The sequence below is a fragment of the Sorex fumeus genome, unplaced genomic scaffold (assembly GCF_029834395.1).
Source record: "Sorex fumeus unplaced genomic scaffold, SorFum_2.1 ptg000098l, whole genome shotgun sequence".
Lineage (NCBI taxonomy): Eukaryota > Metazoa > Chordata > Mammalia > Eulipotyphla > Soricidae > Sorex > Sorex fumeus.
Window position 1 is genome coordinate 59490268 of NW_026606155.1, and position 19921 is coordinate 59510188.

At 39.1% G+C, this 19921-nt stretch overlaps 1 protein-coding gene across 6 annotated transcripts in view; it reads left to right on the forward strand.

Annotated features, from left to right (window-relative positions):
* Positions 1-19921, forward strand: part of RALGAPA1 (Ral GTPase activating protein catalytic subunit alpha 1) — a 220919-nt gene that overhangs the window by 118865 nt on the left and 82133 nt on the right. For all 6 annotated transcript variants that reach the window (XM_056133139.1, XM_056133142.1, XM_056133143.1 and 3 more), the window contains 4 exons: positions 3620-3678; positions 8016-8124; positions 10409-10519; positions 11252-11320. In XM_056133139.1, coding sequence (XP_055989114.1) covers positions 3620-3678; positions 8016-8124; positions 10409-10519; positions 11252-11320 — 348 coding nt within the window. The remainder of the gene's footprint in view (positions 1-3619; positions 3679-8015; positions 8125-10408; positions 10520-11251; positions 11321-19921) is intronic.

The following is a 19921-nucleotide window of genomic DNA, read 5'->3' on the forward strand; positions in this document are numbered from 1 at the left end:
GGTGCAAAATGAAACAGTGACTAAACTACCAGATGCTGTGATATGATCAACATCCTTAGTCCTCTGGACATAATAAAATTGCTAAACTAAGATGAGGAAGAATTGTGGGATGAGGTATCCTAGTTAGAATGAAGACATTTGGTGCTCTGTGCCTAGTAGTATGCCCTGTGGTGAATATTCTATCACCATGTCAGGACTATTTCTAGCTGAATGCCCTAAGAATTATAAATTTCCAAGGGTTTAACAGTCCCAAGAAGTGCTTGTTACTATAATTGACAGATGCTCTCCATGTTTGACGTGTGTTGGTCCTTAAAATTAGAGAACAATACTGTGGCTCCTTAAAAGTCATGATGATTTTTTTTTTAAATAAAGAAATATTTGCTTTCTCTGAGAGTAGTTTTTATTTACTTAAATTTATTGAAGAAGGGAGAACTCCCAACCAGTATTCAAGATTACACAGACATCCCAGGTCCTGGGGTTCTCCAGGGCTGCACTTAATGGTTACTTGGGGGACCATGGTTTCAGTCCAAGACCATCTGTATCCAAGGCTTGTGCCTTAACCCTATACTGTCTCTCCTGTGCTGACATTTTTAAAAATAATTTTCATCAGAAGTGTTGCATATACTTTTTTTTTGGGGGGGGGGGGGTCAGACCCGGAAATGCACAGGGGTTTCTCCTGGCTCATGCACTCAGTAGTTACTCCTGGCTTTGCTTGGGGGGACCATATGGGATGCTGGGAATCAAACCCGAGATAGCCGTGTGCAAGGCAAATGCCTTACCTGCACTCAAGATATATTCCTGGCAGTGATGGGGGAACATATGGGCCACCAGGGATCAAAACCAAGATAGGCCATGTGGAAGGCAAGCACTTCACTCACTGTACTATTTTTCCAGTTCCTATTTATATATACATATTTTTTAAAGCTAAGAATGTGGGTTGTTCTTACGAGTTTACAGTCTTCAGTAAATAAATGATTTTTTTTTAAGAAAATAAGAATGAATAGATTTTTAACCAAATATAATGGCATTCTTGTTCTCTTAGCCATTGTAGTGTTTAACCGTTGTGATGTCTGCATTCTTTATATTTTACAGGTTTGATTTATATTGCAACAGATTTATTTTTAGTCTGGCAAGCTACTGTGGTGTATTTAGTATGCCAAAAACAGTAACAACAAGTCTCACACAATGGATACTTTTTATTACTTTTTTCCTATCCGGGTATTTTATCTATGGCTACTTATAGTCAAGTTTTCTGATTTTCTGCTTGGTGAACATAAACTTACTATTAGATGGGACTGGAGTGATAGTATAGTGGGTAGGGTGTTTGCTTTGCATGCAGCCACCCAAGTTCGATTCCCAGCATCCCATTTGTCCCCCTAGCACTGCCAGGAGTAATTCCTGAGTGCAAAGTCAGGAGTAACCCCTATGCATCACGTGGTGTGACCCAAAAAGCAAAAAACAAAAAAAATAAACTTACTATAAGACTTATTTTTTTGTTTATTCTCTCTCTTGATTATTTTATTTATGTTGTTTATTTTAAATTTGTATAGCACTGTAGCACTCTCCTCCCGTTGTTCATCAATTTGCTCTAGTGGGCATCAGTAATGTCTCCATTGTGAGACTTGTTGCTGTTTTTGGCATATCAAATATGTCACAGGGAGCTTGCCAGGCTCTGCCATGCAGGCGGGATACTCTCGGTAGCTTCCCAGTCTCTCCAAGATGGATGGAGGAATCGAACCTGGGTTGGCCGCGTGTAGGGCAAACACCCTACCTGCTGTGCTATCGCTCCAGCCCTTTATTTGGATATTTACATTAAATAACTTATTTAGCAGTTATCCACAAATTCATACATGCTTTACAAATATCAAAGATAAAGATGCTTACTCTTATGTTATAGTTCTCAAGGTTTTAAGAGGGATTCATACCTTTGAGCTTTAAATCTACTTTAATTATCTTACAAAGAGCTTTTATTACTCTTCTAACCAGGAAATAAAGTTGTTTTGTTTTTTTAAAATTTTTTTGTTAATTCAACCTTGAGGTGCAATAACAATAATGTCATGTTTGAACTTTGATCATACGGTCAAACACCCATCCCTTCCACCACCAAAATCCCCAGATTCCTACCACCCCATTCCATACTTCCCCCCTGCCTGTATGGCAGACAATTTGCAAAACATTCTTTCTCTACTTTAGTTACCTTCATTATTTCAAGACCGGTCTTACCACCTCTGGGGAATGTGCACTGATGGAGGGATGGGTGTTTGATCATTGTGTGATTGTAACTCAAACATGAAAGCTTTTAACTTTCTCACGGTGATTCAATAAAATTTTTTTTTTTAAAAAAAAAGCAATGCTAGACAGTGTGATTTGTATTGCTTGTTATGGATATAATATAATGTTGAGCAGCCGCAAGAGTGGCCGTGTACTCAAGAAATTCTAAGTTTTTAATAATTAGGGTCTGAAGAAATCACTACAGCAAGTTGCTCAGGTCTGGGATTCATCTGTCTGTCTCTGGATCGTGGCCACGTGGGAGCTTAAGTAGACGGTGGACAGATGTGATATCATCTCGGCATCCCATCAGGGTGTGGGGGGGAATGGAGGAGAGGGGAGGATGGCCCACTCCCCCCCCCCCACCCTGTCTTGAGAGACTTTGGGATTTGCCATTTGCTATCACCGCAAACTCGTTCCTGGTGCTTCTCTCTGGCTTCTAGAAAATGGCATGCGCAGGGGCTCTTAGAGGGTCAGCGGAAGGACAATACCCACCCCTGTCTGGAGCAGCCCAGCGGAGTAGGCCTCTTGCAAAGTCCTGGGCCATCTCTGCCGCAAGTTGCTCAGGTCCGAGATTCATCTGTGTGTCGAAAGTTTCATTTTTTAACATGCACATTTAATAAATTTCAGAACCTAGAGCCAGATATGCTCAGAGGGCTAGAACATACACTTTGCATGTGGGAGCCCCAAAACCATCTCTGGCACTTCATGGTGCCCTGACCACTATCATGAGCAACACCTGAACACTGTGAGCCAAGTGTAGTCTCCAAGTTCAGCCAAATGTGACCTAAAAGCCCCCATTTTTTTCAAAATCCTTTATTTTGTTTTTTTGAACTACTGTAAGATACTGCAGTCTTGTATACATATGGTAGCTTATCAGTGACACTAATTTATTTCTCACAAGTTTTGGAGACTAAGAAGTCCAAGATACAGGTCCACCTTTGTCACATTTAGTGAGAGCCCTCTTTCTGATGCATAAGCCCCTCTCCTCTCATTGTGTCATCTAGTGGGAGAAGCAAGGTGAATGACTTTCTAAAAACATCTTTTAAAAAAAATTCAGTCTCACCCATATAAACTTCACTCTTGTCACCTAAGCACTTCCAAGTACCATTATCTTGGGGAGTTAGAATGACAACATACAAATTTTGCAAGGATAAGTAGCCATTTAGCTACTTCAGTGAGTGATATTCGACTATCAGATGTATGAGAGAATGAAGACTTTTCTGTTTCAATGTTGCAGTCCTACAACCTAGATCAGTGCCTGAGCCCATATTGTCCATTTAACAAATACATGTTGGAGTGAGCAATTGAAATCTTGTCCTTGTGACTAATTATATTTCCCCTATTTTAGGAACTTATAATCAAAACTGTATTAAGCTCTGCGAGAGATGAGCCTTCGGGTCCTGCACGGTAGGTCAAATATTCTTCTGACTTGACGTGATTGATTGTTCTGTGCTTGGAATCTTATTTTGAAGCTTTATTGCATTATTTAGCAGTCCAGATTGTTGGAGAAATGCGAACATTCTTTAGAGTTACAGATTTTTAAAAAAAATTATATGGGCAAGTAAATGCTCCCCTCATCCCCCAATGATTTGTATGGCAACCTACTTCACTTAAAAAAAAAAAAAATTTAGCCCTGGAGGCCTCTAAGCAATCACCACCTAGTGTGGCCCTGGGGCTCCAGAGCACAGCTATTCCACTGGGCTTGTACTATCGCTAGGGTGGCCACAGGCTCCTGAGGCACAGACTGCTTGAGAGGTCCCCTCCAAAGTCAACTTATCATTTTCCAAATATCTTTTTCCTGTATCTAAAATGCTTAATTTCCCTTCAGATTTTGTCGCTGTCTCTTATTGAGTAATTTAAAAAGTAGTTTTATTTCCAGTGAACATTTCATTGAATTAAACTATTTTAATGTAGAAAGTAATATATCTAAGAAAATAGTATATATTAATATATACATATTAGATTGGGATAATTTTAAAAATAAAATATAAGTAATAAGACTTTAAAAAGTTTTTCCTGGGCCTGGGAGATGGTTTGAGTGGAACAGCATATACATAGTATGTGTGAGGTCCTGAGTTAGAGCCCTGGCACCAGGTGCCCCCTATCGACCAGCACCTTTGGGTGAGATGCTTCCAAGCACCTCTGGGCCATACACCAACCGATCAGGTCTGCTGTAGTGGCCCAGCCCCATGTTCCCCACTCCACCAGCACTACTGTTGTACACTCTTATTTAAAAACTAAAAGGGACTTCAAAATGTTTTCCTTTTAAAATGTCTTAACAACATAAAAGATATCATTTTCTGTTTCATTAAATCTTTCCTAAAATAGTTTCTAGCTGATCAAGCAGGTTGCCAATAGTAGCATTTCTTTTCTCTAAAAATATCATTTGAGTTTTATTTCAGGTTTTTTGCTTTGTTTTGGGGCCCAAGCCAGTGGTGCTTGGGGCTTATTTTTAGCTTTGTACTCAGGCATCGCACATATGGGGGCATGGCATAGAACCCCAGTTGAGCATGCTCAAGACAAGTGTTTTACTCCTGTACTAGGTCTCCAGCCTAGGTTTACTAAAACTCACTTCGGGTGTCTTGAATTGAATTCCAATAGTATGTCATTAACCTCAATATTAGTCTATTACTATATGGAATAGTGGTGCTATTCCAACCTACATTCTACAGAGATTTTCTCTTTTTCTGATCATCTGTGCATATTTGGATCTCAGTAGAGGTTGCATCGCACTAGTGCTGACCATCTGGATTCTAGTGTTTGCCTTGCATGCGGCCGACCCGGATTCGAGTCCTCCATCCCTCTCAGAGAGCCTGGCAAGCTTCCGAGAGTATCCCGCCTGCACAGCAGAGCCTGGCAAGCTACCATGGCATATTCAGTATGCCAAAAACAGTAACAAGTCTCACAATGGAGACATTACTGGTGCCCACTCAAGCAAATCAATGAACAGCAGGAGGACAGTGCTACAGTGCTACTATCTAACTTAAAAATAAATATGATCAATTTTTTTTAAAAAACAAGTCTTTCTCTTTTAATACTGAAGAACTACTCCAGAAAATGACAGTGGCTTTTCTGTTGTTCCACATTATCACTTCCGGTAGTTTTACCATCAAATTTGATGATTTTAAAATGATACATTTCTGTGACTTTCTATATTAATAATGATAATGCTTTACATATTCTCCCATATTATTGTTTCATTTAATCCTCATAACTGAGATTACTTCGGTCATAATTATTTTTCCCGTTGTGGTAGTAAGAAACTGATGGCTTAGTAAACTTTTTATTTTGCCTCCTCTCTGTGCCAGGCAAGGTTCTAAACATTGCCTCATTCAGTCTTTATCCAGAATTTAGGTACAGTTTTCCCCCTTCTTCTTTCTGTTGCTGCTTTTATAATTATGGATTGTACTGTTTTAATTTGGTGCTTGCACACTCGGTTTGTAGCACTAAGGGCGCAGTGGTACTCAGAGCTGGGAGGTGCGCTCCTGGCCACAGGGCTCACACATCTTTTTAGTTGTGGTCACCAGAGCGAAGCCTTTTAGGTGATGCTTGTGCACACCTGGCCATGCTGGCACCAGGATCCCAGACAGTAGAGCTGCTGCAACTGTGTATTTGTGGACAACATAGGGATCAAGCCCATGGTTTCAAGATTGTGAAGCACGTGCTTTTAACCACTGAGCTTTCCCATAACCCATGTATGGTTTTTTATCCTCCTTTTTATAATTGGAAGTCTGTAGAATTGAAATAATTTTCTTATTATCCAACTTTGGCAAAGCCATGATTAAAACTCTGACATTTTTTCTTCAGAACCATATTAGATAATGCAAGTATTAAGTGCCAGAACCAGATTTGAATCTAGAACTTCAGATCTCCCTCTACTCTCACTCCCTATTTTAATTGCATCGTCTCTCAAGTTAAAGAATATTGGAGTCCCTCGAGTTAATGAATATTGAACTCCAAAGCATAGCTGGCCCAAATAGGCTTGGGTATCTGTAGGACAACAGTGTGTATTGAGAGCATAGGAAAATCCCAGATTTGTCTAGATTTGTTTTCTTTTACCTTTCAGGTATGAAAGTATTAGAAACTTATACCCTAAAATCTGAGCAGGAACAGGGAGTAAAGTCATACTGGAAAGAATTTAAATTATTTTGATAATTTAAGGAATGTCAGAAACTGTGTGTGTGCACAAACAGACACACACACACACTGATCTTACCTAGGATTAATGAGTTAAAAACTAGGAATGAAATAAAGCAGTCAACTTAGAAGTCTTTCTAGTAGTTTTGATAATAAATAATCTAATAGGATTAACACTGTGATAGACTGAAAAAGGGACTTCATAATTTTTTATTACATTGTTTTGAAATTTAGCATTTGTTTGAGTATAATACTAACAGCATCACGAAAATAGAATATAGACCAAACATAATTGTCACTCAGTGCCTCTTTTGCAAACCACAACACCCAAAAGGAGAGAGAGAACAAAAGGGAATGCCCTGCCACAGAGGCGGGGTGGGATGGGGGTGGGGGGGTGGGAGGGATACTGAGACCCGTGGTGGTGGAAAATGGGCACTGGTGGAGGGATGGGTATTTGATCATTGTATAATTGAAACCCAAGCAAAAAAATTGTAAGTACAACTGTACCTCATGGTGTTTCACTAATAAAAATTTAAAAATAAATACTAACAGCATCAGGACATACAGGTATGCCAGGGTTTGAGAGGAGTTGACTATTTGTTTATACTTAGGAGCATAATAATCATTAAATAGTTTATCAAAGGCTTATTATACTCAAACACCCTTAAGAAATCTTGCTATTCAGATGACTCCATTCAGACTGAAATCTGCTTACAGAGTGTTTGTAGGGAATGAAGTTTTATGACATTGGGGAGCAGAACAAGAGTTTTTGTTTCTGTTGAAATCCCTGAGTCTGAAGAGGTAGGACAAGGTTAAGGTGCTTGCTTTGCGTGGGGCCAGCCCTGTTCAGTCCCCCCTCAACTTCATCAGGAGTGATTCCTGAGCACTGCTGGTTGCAACCCAAAACCAAAAAAATAAAATCCTTTTTAAATATGTAAATTTTCTGTTTCCTGTTTAAATTTCTTCTAACATTAACTTTAATGAAAAGATAATATTTAACTTACATCAGCAACTTAATTTTTTTTTGTTTATTTTCTCAGTCGATAATATTGTGCTTTTACCTTTGAAATTGTTTGGGAAACTTTATGGTAATATCAGCTTGTTAATACCGGTTTATTATAGTGATTCTCTTCTGTGTGTTCTTCCTACTTATGATACTAGTAGCAAATTATAACAAGAAATTAAGCATAGAGTTTTGGGGATATGTTTTTTCCCACTTTCTCTTAAGAGCTAATGTTCAGGGGCTGGAGTTAGTAGAGCAGGTAGAGCACTTGCCTTATACGTGGGCAGCCAACCTAGATTCTATCCCTGACACTCCATGTCATGTCCACCCCCAGTCTCTCCATGAGTGATTCCCCCAGTCCCTCCTAGAGCACAGAGCCAGGAATAAGCCCTGAAAACTGTTGGTGTGGCCCAACCCCACCACCCCTACCCCACACATACACCCCGCACCCTCCAAAAGAGCTAATACTCAGAGTTATAAGTTGATGAATTCACAAAAAAAATGCAGTGCATGCTCATTTTTTGGTTGGTTGTTGGTGTTGTGATTTTACTGATGATATCACTTCAGAATTTATACATTTTTATTATTGTTACCTTTTATGCAGATGTGTCGCACTTTGCAGTTTAGGTATTTGGATTTGTGAAGAATTGGTCCATGAATCTCGTCACCCTCAAATTAAGGAAGCTCTGAATGTAATTTGTGTTTCATTAAAGGTAAAGAAAACTAGTGGGTTGTATTAAGATAGTATTGAATGCTCAATTGCTTTTGTCAAATGTTAATTATATCATGTGTCCTTTATAGAATAATCTGTATAGTAGATTGTCATAGGATTGATAACAGAATAAGTAGTTTAGAGACTGTTGAAGTCTCAGATCAAAGAAAATGTAATAAAATTTTCATGAAAGCAGTTAAATATTACAAAGAAAAATAAGTTATATATATGTTTGGAGGGATGATTTGTGAGCTTTAATTTCATAGTTGTTTGTTTATTTTCCTAATAATATTTAAATACAAAATGTATTAAAATTTTCAGTAGTTACATGATAATATATTTGAAGGTCTATTCAACTAGTCAGGATATTCAATTCTATTCCATTCATCTGTGAGTCTGTCTTTATTCCAATACCATGCTGTTTTAATTATTACCGCTTTGTAGTACAATTTGAAGTTGGGGAAGTGATGCTTTCCATCTTCTTTTTCCCAAGGATTGCTTTAGCTATTCCATATGAATTTCAGGAGGGTGTGATCTATTTCTTTGAAAAATGTCATGGATATAAAGGAGCAAGAAATACGAAGTGAAGCAAGGAAGCCTCTTTAACAAGTGGTGCTGGGAAAACTGGGCAACTACATGTAAAACAATGAACTCAAACCTCTAGCTAACACCATGACAAAAGTCAGATTTAAATCTATTAAAGACCTCAACATCAAACCTGAATCCATAAGGTACATAGAGGAAAACATAGGCAGAACCCTCCATTGCCACTGAAGCTAAAGGCATCTTCAAGGATGAAACACCACTGACCTAGCAAATGGAAGCAGGGATAAACAAAAGGGGCTACATTAAGCTAAGAAGCTTCTACACCTCAAAAAAAACAGTGACCAAGATGCAAAGAGAGTCCACAGATGGGAAAAATTATTTACCCAATACCCATCTGATAAGGGGTTTATATGTATGTGTATATAGAATATAAGGCACTGGTAGACCTTAACATGAAAAATAAAAATCCAACTCCAGCAAAAAATGGGGAAAAGAAATGAGCAGAAACTTCCTCAGAGAAGAAATTTAAATGGCCAAAAGGCACATGAAAAAATGTTCTACATCGCTAATCATCAGGGAGATGCAAATGAAAACAACAGTGAGATACCATCTCACACTGCAGAGACTGGCATATATCCAGAACAAGAACAACCAGTTGCTGGTGTGGATGCAGGGGAAAGGGACTCTCATTCATTGTTAATGGGAATGTTGATTGCTTTGGCCTTTTTGGAAAACAATGTAGACATTCCTCAAAAAGCTAGAAATTGAGCTCCCATTTGACCCAGCGATACCACTTCTAGGAATATACTCAGGGGGCCCAAAACACATAGCAGAAATGCAATCTGCACTTCTATGTTCATTGCAGCACTATTCACAGTAGCAAGAATCTTAGAACAATCTGAGTGTCTAGGAACAGACAACTGGATAAAGAAACCATGGCACATCTATGCAGTGGAATACTATGCAGCTGTTAGGGAAAATAAAATCATGAAATTTGCTTATAAATGGATGAATGTGGAGAGTATCATGCTGAGTGAAATGAGTCACAAGGAGAGGGACCAATATAGAATGAATGCACTCTTGTGGGCTATATGTTAAAAAATATAATATAAGACTAACATCCAAGGCCAAGAAAAACAGGGTCTATGAGGTCAATGGTTGGAAACTTGCCACAAGTATGTGCAGGACAAAGGGCATAAAAAGGACCAATATGACAGTAGTAATTGGAAATGATCACTCTGGACAAGAATTGAATATTGAAAGTAGGTAAAGGGATATACATGATAATCTTTCAATACTTATATTGCAAACTATAATGACCAAAAAGTAAGGGGGTGGGGAGAGAGAGGGAGACAGAAACAGTGCCTGCCATAGAGGCAGGCAGGTGTAGGGGGAGGGAGAGAGGGCAGAAAGGTAACTGGAGACACTGGTGGTGAGGGACAGGTGTTAGAACATTATATGACTAAAACCCAATTGAGAACAACTTTGTAACTTTGTATCTCAATGTGATTTAATAAAAAAAATACTTAAAATAAATTTTTGTAGGGCAAATAGGTGTAGAAATGGCCACAGACAAAAAAAATGTGACCGCAGTTATTAAAAAAATAAAATGATTCAAAAATCATTTATTTTAGAAAACTTACAGGTTAAATTTTCAGTAGTTTAATGAACTTATGACTGATGGTTCGGGAGGAAATTTTAAACAATGCTTTTTATATTTTGTTTTGTTTTCATTGCAGTTTACTAATAAGACAGTAGCCCACGTAGCTTGTAACATGCTTCACATGCTGGTTCATTATGTACCTAGACTTCAGATTTATCAGCCTGATTCTCCCTTGAAAATTATTCAAGTAAGTAATTACATGACATGACTTTTAAAAATAATTCTTCTGTTCAGATACCTGGAAACACAGTTATACAAGAGTCTTCTTTAAATTCACTTTGCCAAATAATGACAACATAGGATGCTTTTTTGAGGTACCTGAAATTCCTGACAGCCCCTTTCTGTTTTACATTAGGAAATTGTATTTCAGAATTTTTAACTACTATGTGAAAATTATAATTACAATTTTCTTTAAATGATGTACTTTTCCTTCGTTCCCTCTCCCAGGTAGAAAACACTGTCCTTCCAGTTACCAAAACCTAAATATTACTTTGACTTATTTTTTCCCCCCATTCTACTTAGCATAAACAAGATATGTAAATAACCATGATGGTTATTTATTTTTATCCATTCTTTCTTTGTCTTTGATACTTCCTTTAATACCTGACGTATTTCTTGAAAAACTGTTATAGTATTAGCTTTGCATGTGGTTGTAGCCCTCCTGGGTTCAATCCCCAAGCCCACCAGGAGTGATCCCTGACTGCAGAGTCTAGAGTGAGCCCAAAGCACAGCTGGTTGTGTGCCCAGAGAGAGAGGGAGGGAAGAAGGAGAGCTTTCCTGTTAAAAATCACTTAAGTAATAGTGTTAATGTAGTTAGGATAAACTTTGCACAGTAAATATTATAGCACTTTGGATAGCTTTAAATTTCAGATGCACCATCAGTTTAACATATTTTAAGCTCTCTTTTTGCCCCCTACAGATCCTTATAGCCACTATTACCCATCTTTTGCCAAGCACAGAGGCTTCATCCTATGAAATGGACAAGAGGGTAATTTAAATTTTGTTTTATATTTAATTATTATATCACTAAATGTTTATATTTTAAAATTGTAAAGATATGTTTTTACATTTTCAACATTAAGTTCATCTTTTGTTTCAAATCACATGTGTATTTTATTAAGTGTAGTAAAGCACAGTGGTAGGGCGTTTGCCTTGCACGCAGCTGACCCAATCGACCCGAGTTCAATTCCTCCACCCCTCTCAGAGAGCCTAGCAAGCTACCGAAAGTATCTCGCCCACACGACAAAGCCTGGCAAGCTACCTGTGACGTATTCAATGTGCCAAACACAGTAACAAGTCTCACAGTGGAGACGTTACTGGGCCTGCTCGAGCAAATCGATGAACAACGGGAGGATGGTGACAGTGACAGTAAAGTATATTTTAGTTCAGATTTAAAGTTAATTTTGGTCTTTGATCACTATCACTATCACTGCCCTCCTGTTCATCGATTTGCTCGAGGCTGGCCCAGTAATGTCTACATTGTGACACTTGTTACTGTGTTTGGTGTATCGAATACGTCAAGGGTGGCTTGCCAGGCCTTGCCATGTGGGCGAGATACTCTTGGTAGCTTGCCGGGTTCTCCGAGAGGGGCGGAGGAATCGAACCTGGGTCAGCTGGGTTGGCCACGTACAAGGCAACCACCCTACCCGCTGTGCTATCGCTCCAGCCCTACAAGGTAGAAATAAAGAGGTTAAAGGCACTTCTTTTGTGAAGGAGGGAGACTGATATTAAGCAGATATAGGTCATGGGGAAACGAACTGATAGCACATGGTATCAGCAGAGGGTGAGGTATTTCTAGGTTCCATGACAAGCTTTCACACTTTTACTTAACCTCTTCCAAGAGGATTTAGTGTAAAGTCTTTGAATCTAAGCATTGAAAGGAATGTCAGAGGACATTTTATCCTTTTAAACTATTTTTTTCAACCTACCAACATATGACCCATCTTTGTATAGCTGTTATTCATGGAAAGTAATTTCCCTTTAGAAAAAGTACTTGTAATACCTAGAGATTTGACATTTGAAAGAGAAAATATCTGGCCTCCAGAAAGTTGTACAAAATTCCATTTATCTTGTGAATTCACTATGAGTTGTGTTTAGTTATTTGACATACTGTGTTAATCAACACAATGTTTATTCTTTTTGTACTTGTACCTATTTCTTGAAAGTCTGCATTTCTTTATCATTTACATAGGACTTTCTTACAGAATTTTTGTAATTATTTATAAGTTCTTGTCTGCTAAATATTCTGCGTCATAACTGTATTGTTTCTGTTGAGTTTGGTCCTCAAACTTATTTAGCCTCCCATCTCCTTTTTAGGAAAAACAATTTTTCACTCATTGATGCCCCTGGAAATCTACCTTTCAGTGACAATGAGGGAACAAATATGAAGCCCGTTTTCTCCACACATACACCTTACCCAACCCCACCCCACCACACATACACTGGACCTGAACTACTATTGCCATACTCACCAACCCACGTCATTCTTGTGCAATACAGTATCACCTGTGTTGGGGAATATCACCTTATCCATGGATGCCGTTTTCCTACTTGCTCATGTTGGTGTTAACCTTTCAGTCTATGCTAGATGTGGTTCATAATAAGTTACAGAGTCTCAGTTCAGAGCTGCCTGGCCTGGTAGCTACTGATCACATGTTACTTTGAATTTAATCAAATTAAAGGGATAAAACTGAATTTTCCATGGGGAATTTAATGTCTTTTAGCCATATGTAGATGTCAGTGTTACACACCTGAAACATATGTTGCAATGCAGTTTTATTTCAGTAGGAAAAGTAATTTTTAAAACGTTTACATTCATGTTTTAATTCCATGATTATGTATTTATCACATTTCAAAGTGTAGGTAATTGGAAAATCTAATAGGGTCCTTGGATTACTGGGAAAAGTGACTGTGTTGTGTTTTTTTTTCTCCCCCAAGAGACAAGAATTTGCTCAGAATACCCAAGGCAGAGTGGGGACAGATTTTACTTAAAAAAACTAATGGAGAGCTAGAAAGATTAAGATGAGGGATTAAAGCATTTGCCTTTGTATGTATCTGATCCCAGTTTGTTCCTTGGCACCATACATGTTCCCCTGAGCAATGCCAGGAATAATTCCTGACCATAGGATCAGAGTAAGCCTCAGGCACCCCATGATGTTACCCAACTCCTCTTCATTCCCTTGACCCCACCAAAAAAAGAAAGGAAAATAGGGTGCTCTGGGAGATGTTTGTGGTGGGCTAGTGTAAATAGTGGAGAGGCACCGTAGCAGCTCTACAATGCAGTGCTACATTGATTTCTGTCTGATTATTTACCTTTGTTTCTTATTTCCCCTAATTCTCCTTCTGTATTGCTTCCTGGTTCCAAGTCGTCTTATTTCTTCATACTGAAAGACCCAGGAGCAAGCAGCACCCTCAACCCCTAAGGAAGCACCATCTATAAGATTGCTGTTGGTGGCTTGGGGGAAATTTTGTTATTTTAGATTTGTTTTGTTGTTGTTGTTTTGGATTTTTCCCCCCTGACTTGAGATCCTGTATTTCAGGGTGCTTTGATTCTGGGCACTTTCCCTATCTGTGTTAGCTTCAAAGGGCCGGGGGCAATCTTCTCTGATTGCATAAATGTCCCTTCACCTGCTCATGCCTGATTCCTGCACCTGGACCCAGTTTGTCTGTGCACACGTGTGTGCATGTATGTGTGCAGAGACTTGGACACAGAGTCATATAATTCAATTCAGTTCTGACAGTATCTACCTAGAGTCCTTATAAGATAGCACCGGAGGCCATTCAGTCTCCCACAACCAGCCTTCACTTCAGATGCCAGGCAGTTAATCAGCTTCTGGTTTATTTCTTGAATATTATTGAGGAAATAATCTTCTAAAAGCATCACTGATTGATTACTTAGGATATTAAGAACAGACAGTGAGTATGTATGGGGCAAGGCATGGTGAAGGATTTCTAAACTCATCTACTCACTACGCTTTCCAAATCATTTATTTACCAACCCAGTAACACTATGAACTTCATACCTTTGTGCTTTTAGAGACTTCATTACTTGAGTACAGCTGATGAGTCGATAGATCACTGGAGTTAAACTTTGTCTTCAGTCCTTCTTACCTCTACCCCTGGAGTTCTAGGCATGAGACTGCAAGTCCCAAAGCATTTGGTTGATTTCCCTGGCAATCAGCCCACAATTCGGTACTTCTTAAAGTTGCTACATTGACGTAAAGAGACATCAGTTATTCTAAACACTTAAGAAATCCCAGGCATTTTGGGATCTGTGAGCCAGGAACTGTGAAGGAAATAAAATTTGTTTGAGAAATTTTTTAATCATTTGAATGAGCAAAAAGTATTTCTTCTTATTACAGTATTATAAACATATATACCATTTCCATTGTTTCACTAAGATCTATTAAACAAGAATGCTTTAGACTTTGGTGGTTTCCTTTGAAAACTATTTTTCCATTTTTACATCCCAGTGTTAACTATTGTTCTCAACATTTCAGTGTTCCTGCCACCTCTTATCATATTGTACTGAAATCTCAGGATGTTTTGTTTTTGCTCATGTTCTCCCACTTAGCTTAACTTTGAAGTTGTAGCTGTTTCTGAATCTGTTCTCAGTTGCTTTCATATGTGACTTCAGACCCTCTCATCTCTAGGTCTTTTCATGCTATTCCTGCTATATTTTATATAATAGTTTTATAAATTTATCTCAGGTTTATTTTTCTTCCTCCTCATATTTAGGTTAAACTCATTTGATTAAATTTTCCAGTCATTCTTTTTTCATTCTAATAGGGAGCATATCCAGTGGTACCACCAAAGTGTGCACAGCAGTGCTGGAGGTACGGGGGCACATGTGCCAGCAGTTGACTTAACTTTACGTGTGATAGCATGTTCTCTTGGTTGAATCATATCCCCAGCCATTGTCTCTCTCTTGATACATTCTTGCTCATCTTTCAGAGATACATATATTCCGGTTTTTAGTCGAGAGCCCTTCATTTTTGTAGATTATGGACTAAAACTCCAAGTCCATAACAGTTTATGTACAGTATTTGGATAATAAGGGAAATTTATTTGTATATTTTTGATTGGTTTGTTCACACTAGTTTTTTTTCCCCCAAGATTAGATTTTAAAAGTTGTATGATTCTAAAAAGTTGTTCATTTCATCTAGATTGTGTCATTTGCTTCCATACAAATGTTCATAGCAGTGTCCTTTGCATTTCTGAAGTATCATTTGTAACTTAACACTTTTCATTTTTGATTCTTACCAGATTTTTCTTTTTTTCCTTGATAAGCCTAGTAAGAGTTTTATCGATTTTATTGCTCCTTTAAATGAACCAACTCTTGCTGTGTCTTTTTTTTTTTTTTTTTTTTTTGCTTTTTGGGTCACACCCAGCGACGCTCAGGGGTTACTCCTGGCTCATGCACTCAGGAATTGCTCCTGGCAGCTCTCGGAGGACCATATGGGATGCTGGGAATCGAACCTGTGTTGGCCATGTTGGCTGCGTGCAAGGCAAAGCCCTACCCGCTGTGCTATCACTCCCGCCCCTATGCTGTGTCTTTTTTATCAAGGGTGTGATTTGTTTCATCTGTACTTCCACTCTATATTTTATTATTTCCTTACTTTTTTGGACTTTTGGTTGATTGGTCTTCCTTTTCTGTTTCATAGGTATAAGGATGGTTTACTCAAGACTTTTCTTATTCATTGATGTGGACTGTCCTGCTATGATTTTTTTTCCTCTTTAAACTGCTTTTGTGGGCTGGAGAAATAGTACAGCAGGTAGTGTACTTGTCTTCCTGAGTACAGAGCCAGGAGTAACCCCTAAGCATCACCAGTTGTGACCCCAAAACAGACAAACAAAACAATAAAAAAAATGCTTTTGCTGTTCCCATATATAGCCCATGTCTTTATTTTCACTGTTCCCACATCCTTTATATCTCCTTTGATTCTCTCCTTCCTTCCTTCCTTCCTTCCTTCCTTCCTTCCTTCCTTCCTTCCTTCCTTCCTTCATCACCACTTCAAACATTAGGTTGTACCCATTATCTTTTTATTTTTGATTTCTAGCCTCATTGTGATTTTAAAGATACTTGATATTTTGACCTTCAGTGTTTATTGAATCTTCTTAAAATCTATCTCATCAGTTACTTTATTTATGCTTGTTGAGCCATAGTCTGGATTATCCTTGGAGCACCTTAAATGTTATGTTAGGTATTGCTGTCAGTGTATCCCTTCAGGTCTGATAGTTGTATATTTAGGTGCCCCTTTTTTATTTTTATTTTATTTTATTTTTTTAATTGAATCACTCTGAGAACAGTTACAAAGCTTTCAGGTTTAAGTCATATAATGATCAAACACCCATCCTTTCACCAGTGCACATTTTCCACCACCAAGAACCCCAGTATACCCCCCTTCCCACCCCTCCCCCTACCAGTGTGGCTGATGATTTCCACTTTACTCTCTCTGTACTTTGATTACATTCAATTTTTCGACAGAAGACCTACCATTATTATTTGGAATTTTCCCCCAACATTCAGACCAGCCGAGAAGTCATCATTAGATAATTTGTTTTCTATTGCTGATAATGAAGAGTGATGTCGTGCAGCCACAAAATAGCAGCCGTGCAATTTTGGATTTCTGATATTTTAGTAATTAAGTCCAGAGGGATTTCTGACAGAAGCAGCTGGGTTCCAGAATTGGTTTGTGTGTCGCTGGGATCATGGCCATTCAGGAGCCAGAGAAGCCGTTTGTGTGCGGCAACTCTGGGTCTAGTCGGGGTGGGGAGAAGGGCCGGTTTCAGCCCCCATCCTGTGAGGCCCCGCGTGTCTCGTCACTGCAGGCTTGTACCTTTCAGTCCAATAGACTCTGAAAGATGGCGGTCACTATGCCACAGAGGGGAAGAAGGTGGGACAATGCCTTTTTCCCCCTGGGGCGTCAGTGCCCCTTTTTTAATATTTGGTGATTTACTCCTTGATTAGACATAATACTCATATTTTGTCTGTTAGTCTCTTTTTTTAAAATTCATTTTTAATTTTATTGAATCACTGTGGGAAAGTTACAAGCGTTCATGTTTGTGTTACAATCACACAGTGTTCACACACCTATCCTTCCACCAGTGCACATTTACCACCACCAGTCTCCCCAGTATAACCCCCTCTTCCCCGTCCTCCTCCTGCCCCCATGGCAGACACTATTTCCCATATTCTCTCTCTACTTTTGGGCATTATAGTTTGCAATACAGACACTGAGAGGTCATCATGTTTAGTCCATTATCTACTTTCGGCAACATTTCTCATCCCAACCAATTCCTCCGGCCATCATTTTCTTTGTGATCCCTTCTCTATTCTATCTGCCTTCTACCCTCCGCTCATGAGGCAGGCTTCCAGCTATGGAGCAATCCTCGTTAGTCTCTTTTTAATTTTTTTCTTTTTTTTTTTTTGCTTTTTGGATCACACCCAGTGATGCACAGAGGTTACTCCTGGCTCATGCACTCAGGAATTACTCCTGGCAGTGCTCAGGGGACCATATGGGATACCGGGAATGAACCCTGCTCAGCTGCATGCAAGGCAAACGCCCTACCAGCTGTATTATCACTCCAGCCCCTTAAGTTATTTTTTAATGTAGGAGTACTGCTATTTATTCTGCCACAGATTTACCTGACTGAAGCAGGCATGAACTCTGCATTATTTTTTAAAATTTGTTAAATTTTATTTTCATAAGGTTGTTCATAATAATTATTTACCTTCAACATTTCAACACCAATCCCACCATCATTACATCTTCCAACCACTACCCAAGCCTGCCCCATAGGCAGATGCCAAGTAATTTATTTTGTATTGCTTGTATGGATGGTATGAGATGTCATGCAGCTGCAAAGGCAGCCACACACTCCTGAAATTCTAAAAAAATTTTAAATATTTGGAGCAGGAGGCATCTCTGCAGTGTGCTGCAGTATATTCTCTTCTGAGATTCATTTATGAGTCTCTGAATCATGGTTGTTAAAATACGCTTTAATGGTGCCCAGAGCCAATTCGTAGGTGTGACTGCCAGGGAACCAGAAGGGCAGGGAGATGAAGGGAGGTCTCCCATCCCCAACTCTGAAGCCTGGAGTTTTCAGTCACTAGTCCCGCACACCTAGGTTTTTCAGCAGATTCATTCTCATGCATGGGGGGCTCAGGATGAGCCTGTGATGGTAGGTCGTGAGTGTGGCAGTGATTGGGTTCTGGAGGTTTGTGACTGCCGGGGTTCATTTGGGGCAGGCAGAGGAGTAAACCTGCCCCCCCCACACCAGTGTGCCCTGCTGACATCAGCCCTGGTGTGGGGTAGGGAGACATTTCTGCAGTGTGCTGCTCTTTTCCGAGATTCATTTGTGAGTCTCTGAGTCATGGCCATTAATGGGCTAAAATGGCCTGATTTTGATCTCTTTCGAGATTTATTTATGAGTCTCTGAAGTAAGGCCAATAAAAGAGCTTGCATAGCTGAGCTGGAGGTGGTTTGTGGGCGTGACTCCACATACCTAACTTTTGGCCATTTAATTTCTTGGGAAACTTGACCCCAAGTTGTTGGGGTCCAGCCAGAGTCAGCATCAATTTGGGGGTATCAGGAAGCCTGAAGACACCATCAGACTGCTGATGCACTTGCCCTGCAGGCACTGTACCTCCTGTTAGTCCCTTTTTTAGTTGAAAGTTTGTTTTATCAGATATACAAATAGTGCTCTGTCCTTTTCTCTGTATTATTGGATTGAAATATCTTGCTCCAGACTTTAATCCTTGGCCTTTGCTTGACTTTATACCTGATGTGAACTTCTTACATGCATATTATTGGTGCATCCTGATTTTTATTGGGGGAAAGGGGCTTTGGGGCCACACCCAGTGGTGCTCAGGGGTTACTATTAGCTCTGTACTCAGGAATCACTTTTGGTGGGATTCAGGGGACCATATGGGATGCCAGGGATTGAATCCAGGTTGGCCACATGCACGACAAACACCTCACCCACTATACAGTTGCTCCAGCCCCGATTTTATTTTTTAATACATCTAGCTATTATGTCTCTTTTGATTAGTGAATTTGACAACTTACATTTAGATTGATGATTGATATATAGGACTTACTATTCTATTTTTTTTGCATAGTTATCCTATATTTTTTTGTTTGTTTTTTATAGAAGGTAGTGGCTATCCCACTGTGGCTTTGATGACTTTTTCTGATGATTCTGTTTTTTCTATGTGTCTCAGCTTCATAGTTTTGCTTTGTGGTTACCATAAGAACTCTGTCAATCTCTGAAAACTTTATCTGTGCTGATATTGATTGGTCAGATTCTGTCCTGTTTGTCCCTTAAGTTGCTTTGTGGTTACCTTGTTCTTGCCTGTGTTTGTGATTCAGTTTTACAGTTTATCATTATGCTTAAGGTTTAATGTTCTTTTTCTTTTCCTGTATATATTTTCCTTTCAGCATTTCTTGTAATGCTAGCCTGGTGGTGGTAAACTCCATTAGCTTTTGTGTATCTGGAAAAGGTTTTATTTCTTATATTTGAATGATAATTTTGTAGGGCAGAGTATTCTTGGCTGAAAGATTTTATCTTTAGAATTGTGAATATG